The following is an 18,361-nucleotide window of genomic DNA, read 5'->3' on the forward strand; positions in this document are numbered from 1 at the left end:
CGGATCTTTACTCACTTCAAGTGAGCGAACAATCATTGGAGTATTAAAGGATGCGCATTGTCCATGTAAAATCGTTTTAAAACTTTCTGCTATATAGGCCCAGTTGATGGATAAAGATCCCTTTTTGTGAAATGTTCAATTTACGGACCAAGACGAGTTTTATCTTTCCGAGATCTTTAATCTCAAATTCTTCCTTCAAATATTCAATCGCCAGTTCCAATGAGATTTATGTCTTCAACATAACCAAGAGGAACCCGATTTTGTTTTCTTAATAAAAACACATGGACAAATGGCATCATTTGTATATCCTTCAATTGGGATTATACCACGTACGATTCAAACCATATAATGCTTTGTATCGAATACATTTCCCGAGACTTTAAAACCAAATGCTTCGCATTTTATATCCTTCGAGAATTTTCATCTAAATTTCATCAAGTAAGCCACGTAGGTCGATCCATCGGATAAATAATGTGACATTTTCTCGATGTTTGAAGAAACATTACGTTTACCAAGATGCATCATTTACTTGGTAATTATTTCTACCATTTTAAGAGTGTAACTCGATCCTCACAATCTTATACAATATTGCTATATTGTATCAAAGATATCGAGACAAATATCATTTTGTATCGGTTCGCACGACATAACTTTCTCATCACTTCATTATTTTCTTCCTTCTCATAAGGTTTATGAAGTGTTATGTCATTTTTGATTATGATCATTTGCTCCTGGATTATTATATTTGGAACTGTTAGCCATGCTCCAGATGTTATATTTTCATTAAAGCATTTTGCCATCGCAATGCTTCAGATTTGAAAAACGATAATTCACACTTATTCTCTCCCTTTATTTTAGTGACATATGTCCCGCATTTTTCTTTAGGAAAATCCATCCGTGTGCATCAGGTATATCCATTAATCATGTACCGCACATCAAATGCTAAAAGATGTAAATATCTAGTTCCCGCATAAAAATATTTTTTATTCTATCAAAATTCTATTGATTAAGCATACAAGTTTGTTGTATGCAATATATCATATCTCGTACCAACATACGAAACTCGATTTACAAGCAATGGTTTAGTCAGACATGGAGGCATCTAGTGCCAAACCAACTTAGATATAAACCGACATTATCAAGATGATTGTCTTGATTACATATTGGTGCTTCCAATCAATCATTTTGAGAGAAAAATGTCAAGAGACAAAACACATACATGCGACCGTCTCATAGAAGCATCTATTCAAGACATCACATGACCACATTCACCTTTTATATTTTTAATTTTGAATTCTTTTTGCTGTAATCAACTTAGAGTCAACTCAAATTCTTAAGAATCTTAGCTTCAATATGTTTTTAATACCAATTTCATGATTTAAATACAGTCAAAATGGTCTTGTCAAAAAAATTATACAAAACTTCAAGTTTACTATGAAGAGTGCTATTTCTTTTAATAAACTTCGGTTTACTATTGCATGAAATTATATATCAATAAACTTTAGTTTATCGTGGTAAGCCATCATTAAAAATTTCCGTGTATTTCTTACCCGTAGTAACTTGAAGATATTTAATATTCCGATCATTTGTAGTTTCAATATGATAACCATTTTTATTGTTAGTAAACTTGTCTACTACGTTGTTCCGATCGTACCAATTACGATCTACGATGAATGGTATTATCATATATAACATCTTCAAGAGACTTCAATTTATTTATCATGATCGTATATTATTTGGACACTAGTGTCATGATACTTCGTTAAATAATTAGCTTGGTCCTTTGATCATTAATTTCTATTACCAAATATTTCTTAAATACTTTTGGTACCATGAAAGTAAATTTCGACACTACGGTTACGAAATAAATATTGAATTCTAAACTTCAATATTTTAAACATCTCCTTCAGGGAGATTCATCATTAACATCTGATCATTTTGTATCAAAGAGGCAACCATATAGTTATTAATTCCTTCAGGGGAAAATACATTAATTGTTATTTCCTTCGAGGAAATCAATAAAACTAACCAATAATGTATTAATGTGGTTATAGCAAGAACCAATCTACTCGCTCCCCCTTTTCCTTAGAATGATATTTTGATAAAATTATTTAAGATGTTTTTGCGTACGACAGTACGTGTTGTTATGTCTTAATTTCATACCACCAAAATAACATGTATATTCCTTGTATTTTTATCTCTCCGTGGAGACAAGTTGTGGTATTAGTTCATTCACTTCTAGGAATGAAACTCGATTATTTAAATGTGCTTGAAATACAACGCTCATCAATAGCTCGTTATTTTGCTCAAACACAAGAATACATTGCTTGAGTATTTCTCGTATATTTTGGTAATTCTTTCTGTCAGAGTAAAGTTTCGCAGTTTTTTTTTTTCGGGAGTAAAGTTTCAAGTTTTACCACTTCGGGAGTAAAGCATATAATATTCAATATTTCTTCTCAATTATTCTACCTCTTAGATGGATCATGATATTTTCACAATCAAATGCACGTTTATATTTATAGGCTTTACTACATATTATCACATTCACTTCGTGAATGGATCTATATTTATAGCTTATATCAAAAGTTCTCATTCTTAAAAAATGGAACACAATCAAACGCGTTAGCCTTAAGCATATCAAATTGTGATAGCTTAGAATTTCTTTTAAGATATTGCTACTTCAGGAGCAAATCGAGGCATACATATAATTTAGAGAATATTTTTCTCTAGCACGTCGTCAATTGTAGCCACACAATACATAAAAATATTGTCACTTCGTGACTAAATATTTCTTGCCAATTATCATTTAGCCATTAAGGGATACGAAATTAATATTATAATCCCCGTTAACATTATTATTCTTCAGAACAAATTTGAGGCATAAATGATCCAAACCAATTAGGTTCTCATAAATCAAACAAACCCAACGAGTTGTACCATTAGTAGCAAACTCGCGATAGCCATATATACTTTGTTTCCTTATCATGTGAAAGCATGAATTAAATAATTTAAAATATTGCATACCCGAATTAAAAATTAACCTTCAACGGTAAAATCCATATATGGATCCAAAAACATGGAGAACTATTTCTCCGCCAACATTGATAAACTATCAAAAGTCAAGATAAAACTCTAATACCTTTTCAAAGGCAGATAATGAATACTACTTACCGTCGATAAAAGCATGATACTTACTTTGTCACTATTGAAAGAAAATTGTAACGCCAACTTCTTTGGCTAAGTAATACATCTTGTAGAAGGAAACTCTTATTTTCCTTTCTTCAAATATTCCGGAATAAGTGCTTAAGCCGTGTGAAATTAAAGAAGGCTATAGCCATTTGAAAGAAATCTAACCGATTCAATTTTCTTTTCTTCCATAAGATTTGAGAGACAAATACCATCAATGCTTTAAAGAAAACATACCTATCATCAAAGTAGTAGTACGGAGTCAACGTGAAACAAAAAAACTAACTTATTAATTGTGGCTAGTGCTAAATAATTCACGTTCAAGCCGTGATATTATTCATAGTTATCCTTTTGGTTAGAGTCTCGTGCTGATAACGTGTTATAAAATGAAGCTAAAAGAGTCACAATATTAATGGATGAAAACCATAGAAATAGAATGACAAAAGAGGAGAGATTTTTACTATTCTTCCAAAATGTGTTCCAAGTGTATTTCATATGAAAATTTATGCCTCTATTTATAGTGATACATATGTATTTAATATATGAAATGGTGGAAGAAAATGGGAGGGCCATTAACATGGTGGAAGAAAAAGGAAGAACCATTAACATGGTGGAAGGAGCATTATATTTGTGAAATGGACATCCATAATTTCATAACAGTTATTATAGATTAGTTTTTTTTATTAGGTTACCAATGGATGCTTATTCCAAAAATTTACTTGTTATTAACTTATGAGTTATAACTGACTTGATTATATATATATAAAAAAAAATTACACCGTCAGTGCATAAAGTTTAAACGTTTGCTAATTAATTTGTCTATTATACTACAATATATAAGGCAGTTTTTCTGAATGTGATAGCTGAGAAATGAGAATATTGATTCTTCATTTGATCAATTTTTGTCATCACTCTAAGATTAACATATGCCTGCTATATAAATATAATATAATCACACCTAAGCGGAAAAAAAAAAAAAAGATGATTGTGTTTTAATTGAATACTCTTTGTCTCGGTTTCTGGTAAAGTTTTTAATTTGCGAAGGAAAAAAAACTAATTTTAGTGATATAGAGAAGTGTGCAATTGAAACTTGGATTCATACACGTCCATTATAAAAGTTTAATGCACCAAAAAAGTCAATATGTAACCAATTAATGGGGTGGCTAGCTATGCAAATGCCAGCTTCAGATTTTTGCTTCAGAAGGAGGACCACGTAAATCACAACAGTACGTAATTGGGTAACCACTACGATTCAATGCTTTTTGGCTATTGCTATCGGAATTTACTCTGCTTCTCTTCTTTATATTTTGCCTGATTGATCCTATCTGATTCACAAAGAAGCATTAACCAGATAGATACAACACCATTAGGTGAAACGTTTCTAATGTTAGCTTATGATCGATGAGGAATAATGTACAAATTTCTGAGTCATAACTTCCTTCATATTATACTTTTTTGATAGGTCTCTTTGGTACTCTACTCTTAGCCACCTAGAGATATTTTCATCAGATTTGAAAAATAGTAACTAGTGTAGCAGCGTGATGTCAGGAATTAAGTGTTGAAAATATAATATATATGTATAAAAAGTATTTTTTTATTCTATATACTTAAAATAATTTTTTATATACAACGTATAATTTTTCGATAAAGGGTGTTCAACTAATTACCTTGCATTGTATTGATTGTAAGCTTAAGTTATGATACAGTTGAGATTTTCAGAGAGAACATTCAAATTGGAAATTATTAAGAGAAAAAAGAGACAAGACCGGTTAAATATACAAATACAATTAGATTTTTTTTTTAATGAAACTTTTTGCTGAAACGAGAGTCAACTCATTTACTTAGCAGCAGTGTTTTAAAAGGAGTTTTCGGGGCGAGCCCTCGTACCAAAAATGCCCGGGCGATGGGTTAAAGTCCCCAAAGGCGTACGCCCGGCAATTCGGGGTACACTCGGCGTTTGGGGCGAATTTTTTTTTTGTTGGGCGTAAGTTCCTAAAACTTCTTCAAACTAAAACGAAATTTGTTAAATAAGTCCATAATATAATGCCCAAATTCTCAAAAGTCAACATGTAATTACTCAAATGTTTTAAAAAGGAACTGAAGCATTAAATTTAAAAGTCAAGACCTTTTTTTATTGCTAGAATGCCTAATATATATTCTTTTCCAATTATTTATCTTGTCTTCTACTATTTCAAAAAAGTAACGAGCAGTCACTTGTACTTGTAAGTAGCGTATAATAGATTGTTCTAATTAGTTTTTTTGTGAGGGTGGAGCATATATATATATAGAACAATCTATTTTATATATATATATATATATATATATATCACTTATTTATAGTTTTCTTCAATTTTTTACGCTATTTCACCTATTTAAAAGTATTTATTATAATTATATCATTTTATAAAATACTAAAAATTAAAACCTCATGGGCTTACGCCTCACTGAGGTAAAACGCCCCGCCTTACGCCTCGCCTTTAAAACATTTTGCAGAAGTTCCCAATTTCATGTACAGTAAAGAAAACAAATGGAAGAAAGCTTTACGGAAAATGACAAATTTTGTAAGAACCCGTTTAAGCTTGGTCATTTGCACGATTGGCCTTCATAGCCCCTGTTCTTTAATTTTTGTCCTTCGCTAAAAAAATTTTGATTTCGGGTTCGAACCCCCGTTCAGTCAAATTTTTTTTTAAAAAAAATTACAAGGTAGAGTTTGGATTCGCAAGGCAAAATTTCAAAAAAAATTTAAAAAAATCGGAAGGTAGATTTTGCCTTCACCAAAAGGCAAAATTCTGCCTTAATTCAGGCATAAGGCAAAACTATGCCTTAAGGCATTTTTTTTTTTTTTTACTTAGTTGAAATTTTACAAATCTCTGCCTTATGGCCTAACTTTTGCCCGAATAGGCCTAATTTTTGGCAAAAGTTAGGCCTTAAGGCCTAATTTTGACCAAAAATTTGCCTTAAGGCCTAACTTTTGCCCGAATAGATCTAACTTTGCTACAAACCTCTGTCTTGCGATTTTTTTTTTTTTTTTTTTTACTGAGCTGAGATTCAAACCCAGAATCTTGGGGTATTAGGCGAAGGAAAAAATTAAAGATCACCAATTTCAGGGACAAAAATTAAAGACCAAAGGCCTTTGAAGGGCAATCCGCACAAAAAAATGCTTAAGCTTCTTACACTTGGCCCATACCGAAGTTTCAAAGGGCAATTTGATTAGAGGGTGGTCTTTAAATTTTGCCCCTCATATTTGAAATGTTTAAATTTCAATTTCTAACACCCATAGGTTCCGGTGCTCAAACCCACGTTAAAATTTTAAAAAAAAATTCGCAAGGCGCTTTAAATTTCGCTATCCGCCAACGGCATACACTTGTGAAGGAATTACTAAAGTTATGCCGGACCAAAGATACTTATGCCTTGTGGGGCGGATTTTTTATAACTTTGATAATTTTCACAAAGTTATGATCCGGCATAAAAGTTTGCCCATTAAAAGTATGCACACCGCATAACTTTGTGAAGGAATTATCAAAGTATGCCGGTCCTAACGTAAATAAATATTTGAGCGATAAGTCATAGCATGTTTTGTTACCGCTATCCCGTAAAGTAGTTCAAAATATTCATCATTCTTGTGGAAGCTTGCTGTGTGTATCACGTGGAGGACCTAAAGTTTCGACATCAGGATAGCATCGGATATGCTTGACGACCATCTATAGCTAGCTTACTTACAATTGTCTTATCAAAGATTTACTTCTTGACGAATAAACATGCTTTTGTCAGGAAAATGGTATCAGTATGCCGGTGCAAATGCAATTCATGATGAGGTTGTCAATCGTGGCGATGTTAATATTGTTAAATTTGGATTCTCGTTTATTTTAATTAGGATGGGTATGTAGTTAAAAATTATGTGAAGAACCGACTTTTTCTTGAATACTTTTGCCTTATGGGCGGACTTTTAAGTATGCCGGTCCCATAACTTTGATAATTCCTTCACAAAGTTATGCGCTCGGGTGCATACTTTCCCAAACTGTTTTCACCAGAACATCAAGTTATGTCGGACCAAAGATACTTACGCCAAGTAATCATTGCGATAGAAGCGGTCCCATAACTTCAGTAATTCCTTAACAAAAGTATGCCGTCCGCGTAGCGAAATTTAAATTACGCTTGCGAATTTTTTTTTAAAAATTTTGTTGCGCGCGTGGGTTCGAACCCTGAACCCATGGAGTAAAGAAATTTTAAAGATTTCAAATATGAGGGGCAAAATTTAAAGACCACCCCAAAAGAAGGGCACTCCGCGCAAAAAAATGAGTTTCAAACTTGTAAAGTCACGCCCAGTATGTCATACCCCCTCCGTGTCATGCTCCCTCTGTCAAAAACTTGTTTTAATTTGACTTGGCCCGTACTTTAATAAATAAAGAAAGAGAACTTTGAAATGTATTAAAAAACAAGTTTCTGTGTAAATGGTAACTAACTTTCTTTTTTTATTTTTATGATGATAGGTAAATAAATAATACCAATCTCGTCTGTTATAACTTGTGAGGAGTAGTGACACATACAACTTTCTGCTCTTAACTCATTTTTGAAAGAAAAAATATATCAACAGATGAAAAGGTTCCACCGAGATTTGAACTCGGGTTACTGGATTCAGAGTCCAATGTCCTGACCACTAGACCATGGAACCACTATTGTGCAAATGTTACATGATTTAACAAGATCGTATTGTCAAAACTTGCATGTGTACTTTAACCGTTTCAACTTTTTCTTTCACCGTATAAAGAAATATTTTTGTAATCCACAAAACAATATTTGACACCTTTTAACTAAAAATGTTGTTAAATCATTGTTGGAAAATAAAATTGAATTTGATCATAATTAATAAAAAGTAAGTCAATTAATACAACGGAAAAAGTGAAAATCTAAAGCGGAGCCAGGATTTGATATTACTGGGTTCGGAATGCTGATTTTCTTAAGTTACTGGGTTCTAAAATAAGAATGTGAGTATATTCAATAGATTTCTTAAGACAAATACAAAGTTTGAACCAAAGTTACTGAGTTCGGTCGAACCCGTAACACGTACACTGGCTCCGCCCCTGAAAATCTTGTTCAATATATAACACATCACACTATCTTCAATTGCTATAACTTATTGAAATGTCCTCAACTTTTGACTCAAGGCAAAACCAATTTATGCATGCATCAACTAAAACTTGTGCCTAATGGGAACAAAAAAAGTTTCCCAATAAATTTTTTAAGTTCAGGTCATTTTTAAAAAAATTATTCGTACGCTAGATTTTCATCTGATTGCCCGACAAAATTTCTGAACAATATTGACAAAATTTGCTCATCTAGCTAAACTTGCAACCAATCTAATATTAACAAGTTTTGGTAGTCCGACAAAAATAAATTTCCCTTGTCCTGATATTGCAACGCTCAGGTTATGTTTACAAAACTTCCATAAATGAACAAAATTTAAGTTGTGGCCTCAAATCGCTGTATTAGTGGAAATCTCCCATAAAGATGTGGGTTCGGCAAGACCTAATCTCCCAAACATGTTATATGTTATTTCTAAATATTGTGGAAGTACATAATTCTTAAAAGGTTTATGAGAAACCCCCAAATGAGAAAAATAGTGCAATTTGATGGATTAATTTCCGCAATGTAAAGAAAACAATCCGCAATGTAGCCTGTGATGGTTGAGGGCCTACTTTGCGCAAAATATAACAGATCGCCTATATGTTATTTCCGAATCGGCCATATATACAGAGTGTCATATACCTCTATTCATTTCGTAATGACCCTTTTCAACTAATTTCCTCCCTACTACTTTGATTAGAGGGATCCCCTCTTTTTTTGTTTCAATTTCTTTCTTACGCGTTATATTTTGTACTCTTCTTCAAATCAAGTTTAATTAGTGAGCCCTCTTTCTTTATTTTTAATTTTTTATTTGACATTTTTGTCTCAATTTTCTATGTATTTCCCTGTTTTCACCAGAACAAGTCTGACACATAGAAGTAATCATCGAGTGGTGGGATGATGAGAAAATTCGTAAGACATACCATGCGAATTTAAGTTAGTCGAGCTTTACAAAGAAAAAACAAAACCAAACTAACCCGGGGCTACTCAGGACTAGAGTTGTCAATATGGGCTTGGCCCGCGAGGCCGACCCAACCCAACCCTTTATTTAAGTAGGGTTGGGCTAAGATTTCTTTAGCCCATGTAGAAGTGAGGCTCAAAAAGCCACTCACATGTCCCGCCCGTGGGTTGGTGAGTGGCGTGCCTCGAGGCAGACGGAAAAGAATAATAAATAAATTAATTTAAAAAAAATATAAGTAAATTAAACAAAAAGATAAAAAGTAATGAGAAAAAGGAATGTACTTACTACTAAGTATTAATTAGAAACTAGAGTCATACTTTTTAGTCTTAGAGTTTATATTATATTTAATTTCTTTTGAACGTGATCTGAATTAGTGATTAAAAATAATAATTTATATTTGTTCTCTTGAATTTTTTCTTCTATGATATGGATTTGCGCAAGAATGAGTGGTAGAAGATTCTATTTTATATTGTAAAAGTTTCATGTTCAAATTGTATCAAAAATCATTTAGAAAACGTTATTTTGAAAGACAAAAAAACTTAAAGAATTTTGCGAAAGATAACCCGCAGCCCGCTTAGGGCTGGATTGGGCTGCCATTTTGCAGGCTCTTCAATTAAAAGGGTCAGCCCATCTTAGGCCATTTAGTTCTTCTTTGGCCCTATAGGGCTGGGTTGAGTTGTGCTGGACCAGCCCATTTTGACACAGGACCTTCAATTGTGTGTTTATGTTGGAAAGGTGGGGTCATGGGGCGGATAACGCATGGTTGGAAAACCGTTATTTTCCAACCATAATGAAGCTCCAACTCTCCCATAATTCGAGTGGTACCTAGTGAACTCTTGTCTTGAAGAGAAACGGTTCCAATGGCGTTGAGAATTGTGTATTCCTCAACTATTTTCTCATCACAAAGAAAAGGTGCTTCCACTCTACCATCAACACTCACATTACCCAACACCAACACCGCACTGTTATCATCATCATCGCGCTCTTCAATTGAGAGAATAAAATCAGCTTCTCTTCGAAACAAGAGTAGGCGTAATGGAGTGGTGACGTGTTCTGCTTCGCCTTCATCTTCCGTGCTTCCAAAGGCACTGCTATTTGACTGTGATGGTGTTCTTGTTGATACAGAGAAAGATGGGCACCGTATCTCTTTTAATGACACTTTTGCTGAGGTACACTTTTATAACTCCCTTCAATCTATTGTATGCAGAGATGGAACTAAGATTTGAAGCTTATATGTTCAGAATTCTAGTTTGGGTTTTAGATTACTCCCTCTTATGTGGCACAGTTGGGATTTCAAGAGTCAACCAATGTTTTCTTTGATCGGAATTTCTTTATATGCCAAAGTTGTTAATTATTGTGATTTATAGTACTTTTTACTTACTTTTCAAGTATATAAATTTTATTTCGAAAAATTGAAGCTTCTAAGTCCGTATTCATGGTCAAATTTTAGAAGTTTGAATTTCAAAATTCCAATTGTGTCAGATAAATTGTGACAGAGGGAGTAATAATTTATACATATTCAATAAATTTTGTAAGACGAATACAAGGTTTGGATCAAACTTACTGTTCGGCCGAACCAATAACCTACATACTAGCTCCGCTACTGGTTGTATGCTTACATTATTGAACGGTTGAATGCATGTGGAATTTCTAATTTAATGATCAAGTGGTCATAGTGGTGTTTGGAACTGCTATTGCTAAGAAAAATGATTTTCTTTTTCCCTAATTTCTTTTTTATTCTTAAGTTGATAACTTTTGATTGTAAAACTCATTATTTTCAATGGTATACAGAAAGAATTGGGTGTTACTTGGGATGTTGATTTGTATGGAGAATTGCTTAAAATTGGAGGTGGAAAAGAAAGGTAAAGTTATTTCTTCTAGAAAGATGAGTAGTGTTTTCAGTGAGGAGAGCAATAGTAATTCATAGTGTAGACTTGAATTAATTTTGTTGTGGTTGACTTGGGTTCTTTAGGATGACAGCCTACTTTAATAAAGAAGGTTGGCCAGAAAATGCACCCAAAACTGAAGGAGAAAGAAAGGAGTTCATTGCAGGACTTCACAAGCGAAAGACAGAATTATTCATGGCTCTCATTGAGAAGAAATTGCTACCACTTCGGCCAGGTGTTGAAAAGTAAGCTCCTTTTTTTCTATCTCATTATGGAAGTGAATTCTTTTACAGAGATATTGATTGCGTATATCTACTTTATGTTTCAACATAAATGAATTTTTTTATATTTCTTCTTTAGCATTTCAAATTTTATATATGTCACTTCCATATGTATGAGGTTCTTAAAGACAACAATATAAAATTATTCCACCAGAGGCATTGATGTTGGAATGAAGTGTAGACATACTGTTTTTGGCCTATTTTAAGAGTAAAGTAAGTCCAAATAGTCCACTCCCTGTCCCCAGGTTTTCTTATTATTAACTGCATAAGAAACTAATGAGGAAATTGGTCCGCTTTAATGTGCTTTTTCCCGTAATCACAAAGTTTATCCTTTCTATGGGGAGTAACAATGCCTACTGGAGCTTCAGTAATCCAGAATTAATCATGTACATGGTTAATGAGTTTCATTTACCTTTGAGATGAACACATTCTTCTCCATATGCTATGACCCAGGATGACATGCTTTTTTTCTTTTTGTTTCGAGCACTTAATATAACTATTCAAGGATATGACAACCCTGCAGTAAGTTCTATCTAGGCACCGAGGTTTCAGGGTTGAAGAGTCTTGTATCTGTTGTATTTGATATTGTTATAGAATAAGAATAAAAAATTAGTCATGATCTTCAATAGAATGTTAATATGAAAAACTCACTACCGTATATTGACAAAATTTGAAGAGTCAAAGTATATTTTCCTTAAGATTGTTCTTTTCCATATTGTAAGTTTTTCGTACCAAATGTTGCAGGTTGATTGATCAGGCTCTGGGTAATGGGGTGAAAGTTGCAGTATGCAGCACTTCCAATGAAAAGGCGGTATGAGTAATCAGATTCCCAAGTGTTAGTATTATGTGTCAATGTCGAGTCTTTTGACAATTATCTGCTATTAAAGGTTGCGGCTATGCTCAGAAATTTTTGTAGCCATGTATGGTGCTTACTAGTTATCCTGATAAATAACCACGATTTAATCATAGGGCATATATTTGACCTTTTAACCTCTTCATGATTTTGGCCTTAATTCGCCTCTCTGATAGACAATGTAGTTTTTTAGACCTAGAAAATGATCTTAGAAGCAATTGACACTTAAAAATCATAAGATGAGATCTTCTCCTGAAAAAATTCATCTGATATTAGAATAGTACTGTTAGATTTTCCTTTTGCTCCTATTGAATTGGTTGCTGCACAAGATAACCCTGGTTTGCAATCTGAAGTTGCTCTTTTGTTGAGAGAAATAAGAAAATAAAATAAAATTAAGCACTGGCATGATTATTTGTTGTTACCATCCTAAGATAATGTGTTTTTATCATAAGTTGAATTAAATCTGCTACTCTTTAGGTTTCAGCCATAGTCTCATGCTTATTGGGACCAGAGCGAGCGGAACAGATCCAGATATATGCAGGTGATGTGGTTCCTCGCAAGAAGCCTGATCCGGTAAATATCTTATCCATCAAATGGCTGTTCAATGCATTTGGAATGTGAAGACAAATTCTTTTATTTAGATATTAAGTAAGAACCAAAGAAACTTCATTAGGTAATAGAGCCTCGTCTTCTGCAATATCAGAAATTTGGAATCTGTTGCACTAGCCTTCTTTACTCTCCAATACCCATTGATGTACAAAGATAATCTGTGAATTTTGGTGTACAGCTATTTTAAACGTATGAACGGTGGCTTTCTATTCAACAAGTTGCAGTAGAACTTCAATTTGAGGAGATATGTTGTTTATAGTACTGTCCTGTGAGATAAGTCTTTAAATGTTTAATGCCATATACTTTCTTCCTGGCAGGCCATTTATCTGTTAGCAGCCGACACCCTTGGGGTTGATCCTTCAAGGTACTGTACACAGAAAACTGGTACTGGAATCGAAAATAACGTGATGACACCTTTGAGAAGTTGCATGATTATAAACTGAAGCAGATAGTAAATAATTTTATTATATCAAGGATCTTGCCGTTACTATTTACTACTATCGACATTTTCTTTCTGAATGCTAAACTTTGCCCTTTATGGTCCGCAGTTGTGTTGTCGTAGAAGATAGTGGCATAGGTGTTGCAGCTGCCAAAGCAGCTGGAATGAAATGCATTGTGACCAAGAGTGGGTAAGTTGCTTTGTTACTTGAACCAACCACCACTGTCTCTCTCCCTGGTGCATTTTTCGGTTCTCTTTTTCGCCGATTGTTGACAGGAATTCTTTCACTTGGTTTCTGAAATTCTTTCTTGCTGTGACATCTTGTTGAAGCATAATCTGAGAAATCAAACAGACAGCTTTTCAGAAAAGCTTCTGCCTCCTTAAATTTCAAAATTAAAAAAAAAAAAGAAAAAAAAGAAAAAAAAAAAAGATGTATGATCAGGAAGCCAATGGTTTCCAATGCTTAATATTGGAAACCTGACTCATTCTCCCTAGGATATTTCCTTCAATGAAATGAAATTATTGACTAGAGACCTCTAAGCACTCAGGTGAACATGGTGGATGTGGCAAGTTTCCAAACTTTACTGTAAGGCCTGAAAAGGGTTTACAAATAACATTTAGCTCTTCCATCCTAGATATACTTGCTAGTTGTTAGATGCAAGAGAGGGTTTGCTGTCGTTGTTTTCTGTTTATTCTAGATCAGTTAAATAGTCTAATCTAGTACAATGGAGGAGATCAGGGGATAGAAGGGAAGGACATGCCTAATCAATGCAGGGAAGATAACAAGGGTTATCTAAGCTGATACTTTCTTGTCATTAAGACACATTTCAGTCTCTGAGCTAAGCATCTAATTAAGTACTAATAAGAAGGTACGATTGCTATTAGCAGATAGTGTTTATTGATTTTTTTGAAGGACATAGTGTATTAGAAGACGGATGCATGCTTTTACAGCCTTTGTGGTTTCCTTGTGAACAAGTAGCTAGCATCTTTTGTCTGTGCAACTTGCTCTTTCACCTATGCTAGATCTCCAGTTCTTTTACCAATTCCTGAAGACCATTTAGCCTGTCGTGAATACCGTTTGATTTTTTTTGTGTTATATTCGCATGTTCTTGTTAATTTGGTATTGTTTACGAAACTTCTATACTACCTCAGGTACACAGCCGATGAGAATTTCTCAAATGCGGATGCAGTTTTTGATTGCATTGGAGATCCTCCAGAGGAACGCTTTGACTTGGCATTTTGCGGAAGTCTTGTTGAGAAACAATATGTCAGTTAGTCCATCAGGCAGTCTGATTGACTACACGCCCTTGTTTATGGCATGCTTTGCTCTCCACATAAAAGTTCATGTATTATATCTCCCAGCGATTCTTTAATAAAAGCTTAATGTCATTTTATCCCTTGATGCCTTCTTACTAAACATAATTCAGGACATTAGCACATCCATTGGAGTTTAACCATAAACTCGTTGATCATAAGTTCGTCACAATGGGCAGTGTATTATTATTAATCATCGATTTGTCTCAATTGGCCAATTTTTAAGGCCGACCCGGCATGGAATATGTAAATTATTAACATTAGTGTAGACATTGCCGTAACTGCTGATCCTATCAACATTTGTCGGAATTAATGGCCTATTTGGCATGAACAGCGTAACATATTTCGAATTATACAGACGGTAAGTTATTACTCCATTTATCTATTTATATAGCACTAGTATTATTTAGAAAGTCAAGTAGAGTTTTTAATTCATATGGTCTCAATCAAAAGCGATAAATGTTTCTCTCTGAGGAGTTTCTCTCTCTTGGCGCAAGTTAACTAACCTGCGCCCACCATGGGAAAGAGGGAAAGGATTCCAACTGAGAAGGCTCTAATGGCGCTGGAAAATGCAACGAAGGCGAAAAGCAAGGCACAGGAAGTCGCAAAATCAAAGACGGATGTCGCGCAGGTCGCATCGGCATTGAAATCGAGTGTTACAGTAGCAAATGAAAAAGTATCTAGTCCAGCCGAGAAATCTAGGGTGGAAGAGGTGGAAAATGTGCAGCAACATGCAGTACAACAATGGAGCAAAGCTATTCCAACAAGTAGTGGGAGCAAAACCCCTCTGGAGAGTGGAAGGAAGTCATGGGCTGATGAGGTTGAAGAAGTTCTAATTCCGGAGAAGAGAAGCTCAATTTGGGACAATTTTGACATCACAAAAGTCACAAATGCTGGATTTAAACTCGAATATGTGGCTCCAGATCTGGAAGGTGAATCCCCAATTACTAAAATTGAAATTAATGATATTAGCTCCGAAATTGAGTATTGGAAATCAGCTGTAGCGTGCTATGTACTGGGTGCTCATCCCCCATTTGAAGTGATTAAGGGTTTCATTCAGCGTGTATGGGCTAAACATGGTCTGAATAAAATTGCTATGTTGAAAAATGGCGTACACCTTCCAGTAGTAGCGGAGTTAGGAATTTTGTCAAAGGTGTTCAAATTCATATAATCTATATCTTAAGGGTGTTCAATATGTAATATATGTCTGTAATACGTAATAATTGACATATTTACATGGTATAATTTTTCGGCGAAGGATGTTCGGTTGAACAGCCTTCTTGGGGTTGTGGCTCCGCCACTGCCTTTTAGGAAGAGTGTACCAATTGATCATACTTTCCTTTATCCCATTCAGTTTCCTCCAATACCAGCTGCTGTCAGCTGGTGCTTTGTGACCCCAAATGTCTTCATCCGTCTTTATATAAATACCATGCACCCACTTCACCCATAAAGAGTCCTGCTTTTCAGACAGTTGCCATAGTAATTTCCCAACTGCAGCAGTGTTCCAGTTCTTACAACCCTTCACATTCAAGCCACCAACCTTCTTTGGAAAACATACCTTATCCCATGCTACAAGAGAAATTTTCTGCTTATCCTCAGTTTTACCCAGAGATACTCCCTACATATTTTATCCACTTCCTTCACAACACTTTGAGGGAGAATGAAGAAAGACCCCCAAAAATTATGTATAGAAAACAGTACAGTAGTAAGTATTTGCAATCTACCTACATAGGATAGTTTAGTAGCATACCCAGTCCTCATCCTACTAGTGATTTTTACTACAAGCTAATGACAATCCATCTTGTTCCATTTCTTAGAAGACAGAGGGAGGCCTAGATATCTAATTGGCAAAGTACCAATTGCAAAACCAGTTCTAAGCAATAACCTCTCCTTAGTAGCATCATCCACACCTGCAATAAAGAGGTTAGATTTGTCCATATTTGCATTTAGTCCAAAAGACACGCTAAAATGTCCCAAAGGTGCTTCATAACCCTTGAGACATGTTTCATCTCCTCTCCGGTAAAATCATTAGATCATCGAAAAATTAAATGAGTAAGTTTCTGTTGTTTACACCTGGATGGAACTTGAAATCAGGAAATTCACACATACATTTGAGAGTTCTTGATAAATACTCCATTACTAAGACAAATAGGAGGGGTGACATTGGGTCTCCTTGTCTTAGGCCTCTTCTACCAAAGAAAATACCCATGGCTTACACCATTCACCTTGACAGAACACATTGGAGAAGTAACACAAGTCATAACTAATTGTGTGAACTTCACAAGAAACCCATATCCTATGAGAGCCTCTTCCACAAATTCCCAACTCACCATGTCATATGCTTTTCTTATATCAATTTTCATTAGACACCTAGGAGAAGTTTTTCTATTGTAGTGCCTAAGAATATCATGACAAATTAGGATGTTATGAATCATCGATCTTTCGTGCACAAATGCAGCCTGATTCTCTACTACAAGATGTGTCAAAGCTTTTTTAAGTCTAAGGCAAATCAATTTTGAAATGCTTTTATATATAACATTGCAGCAAGAGATTGGTCTGTATTGACTTGCAAGTTCAGGGGCCTCAAATTTAGGAATCAAGGCAATAGTTGTGCTATTAATTTGTTTCAAAAGTTTGCCATTCCTGAAGAATTCCATAACATCATCAGTAACATCTGAGCCTACAATCTGTTATACCCTATTTTAACTGGGTTAAATTAAGGTACAACATATTGGTGATTCCTATTAATTGATTTTAAGGAGTCGCCACCTAATTGATTTTAAGGTGAATTAGGGCACCTAATTATTAACTTAAGGTAAAACTAACCTCCGTTAATAGTCTGCTTAACCAGTGTGATTCTAGGTAAGGGTTCTATATTATCCTAAAGGGAAGGGGTTAGGCATCCTCTAGGATCCGTTAACTTACGGTTATCCGGCCAAACTTAGGTTAATTAATTAAAGCTAAAAAATGACTTACAAATGTTGCTAAAGTTTTAAAGAAACATGTAATAACGTTGTTTAAAAACAGAACTTACAAAAATGATAATTTGCACAAAAAATGTCTTTAAATACTATTTAAAATAAGATTTATAAAGGTTGTTAAGACTTTAAATGAGAATAGATAATAATGCTATATAAAATGAGATTTGCAAAACATAATAGTTTGTATATAAGCAGGCGAAAAATGCCGATTTAAGCAATACTTTGATAAATATTTAAAACAACTCAAATGATAAAATATGAACTAATTTTCAGTTTAGGAATATATAAAAATAGCCAATGTGAATTTTCTTTATTACTTTTTATTACTTCTTATTAACTACCCTTAGTTAAATATATGTGTGATTGATTCAAACTTGAAGGATTACTTATAAAATATACTTGAGTTTATATTTTTTGCACATTAATGATGTTTTGAAATTAATATAATAAGTATAAAATATAATTCCTTTAATTCGAAAACATGAGTTTATATCATCAATTATTCTAGAAATAAATACCATGGATACTATAAATAACTTCAATATGAAAGAAGAAAATGGGATTAATTACTAGTTTCCTTTGGATTAACTACCCCTTTATACTAAACTAAACCACTAGTTTCACTAGAATTCGTCTAAGTTAAGAAAATGAAATAAGATAACGTGTTAGTCATACAAAACAAATCGAAATGCATAAAATAAAGGCGAGGGGAAGAAAATTAAATGGG

The 18,361-nt window shown here is 34.1% G+C and overlaps 1 protein-coding gene and 1 non-coding gene across 3 annotated transcripts; one reads left to right on the forward strand and one right to left on the reverse strand.

Moving 5' to 3' along the window:
- Positions 1 to 7,786: 7,786 nt before the first annotated feature.
- Positions 7,787 to 7,858, reverse strand: TRNAQ-CUG (transfer RNA glutamine (anticodon CUG)). Its single transcript has one exon. It is a non-coding gene; the product is annotated as a tRNA-Gln (tRNA).
- Positions 7,859 to 10,047: 2,189 nt separating this feature from the next.
- On the forward strand, positions 10,048 to 14,736 carry LOC132056040 (CBBY-like protein). Of its 2 annotated transcripts, XM_059448081.1 has the most exons (8): positions 10,053 to 10,440; positions 11,063 to 11,133; positions 11,244 to 11,402; positions 12,183 to 12,249; positions 12,769 to 12,864; positions 13,218 to 13,264; positions 13,449 to 13,529; positions 14,492 to 14,736. In XM_059448081.1, the coding sequence occupies exons 1-8, from the start codon at positions 10,132 to 10,134 to the stop codon at positions 14,613 to 14,615; spliced, it is 954 nt and encodes a 317-aa protein (XP_059304064.1). In that variant the 5' UTR covers positions 10,053 to 10,131; the 3' UTR covers positions 14,616 to 14,736. The 2 variants fall into 2 exon arrangements, with proteins under 2 accessions (XP_059304065.1, XP_059304064.1); XM_059448082.1 differs by lacking the exon at positions 12,769 to 12,864 and having other exon boundaries at positions 10,048 to 10,440.
- The last annotated feature ends 3,625 nt before the right edge of the window (positions 14,737 to 18,361 follow it).

Source organism: Lycium ferocissimum, chromosome 5 (genome assembly GCF_029784015.1).
Source record: "Lycium ferocissimum isolate CSIRO_LF1 chromosome 5, AGI_CSIRO_Lferr_CH_V1, whole genome shotgun sequence".
NCBI lineage: Eukaryota > Viridiplantae > Streptophyta > Magnoliopsida > Solanales > Solanaceae > Lycium > Lycium ferocissimum.

What these genes read in the sequence shown, in the direction of transcription:
- LOC132056040 (XM_059448081.1), top strand. Translation starts at nt 10,132, where the DNA reads ATGGCGTTGAGAATTGTGTATTCCTCAACTATTTTCTCATCACAAAGA. An exon ending in ATTGGAGGTGGAAAAGAAAG is followed by an intron (nt 11,134 to 11,243) that starts GTAAAGTTATTT and finishes TGGGTTCTTTAG; the next exon opens with GATGACAGCCTACTTTAATA. An exon ending in CTTGGGGTTGATCCTTCAAG is followed by an intron (nt 13,265 to 13,448) that starts GTACTGTACACA and finishes TATGGTCCGCAG; the next exon opens with TTGTGTTGTCGTAGAAGATA.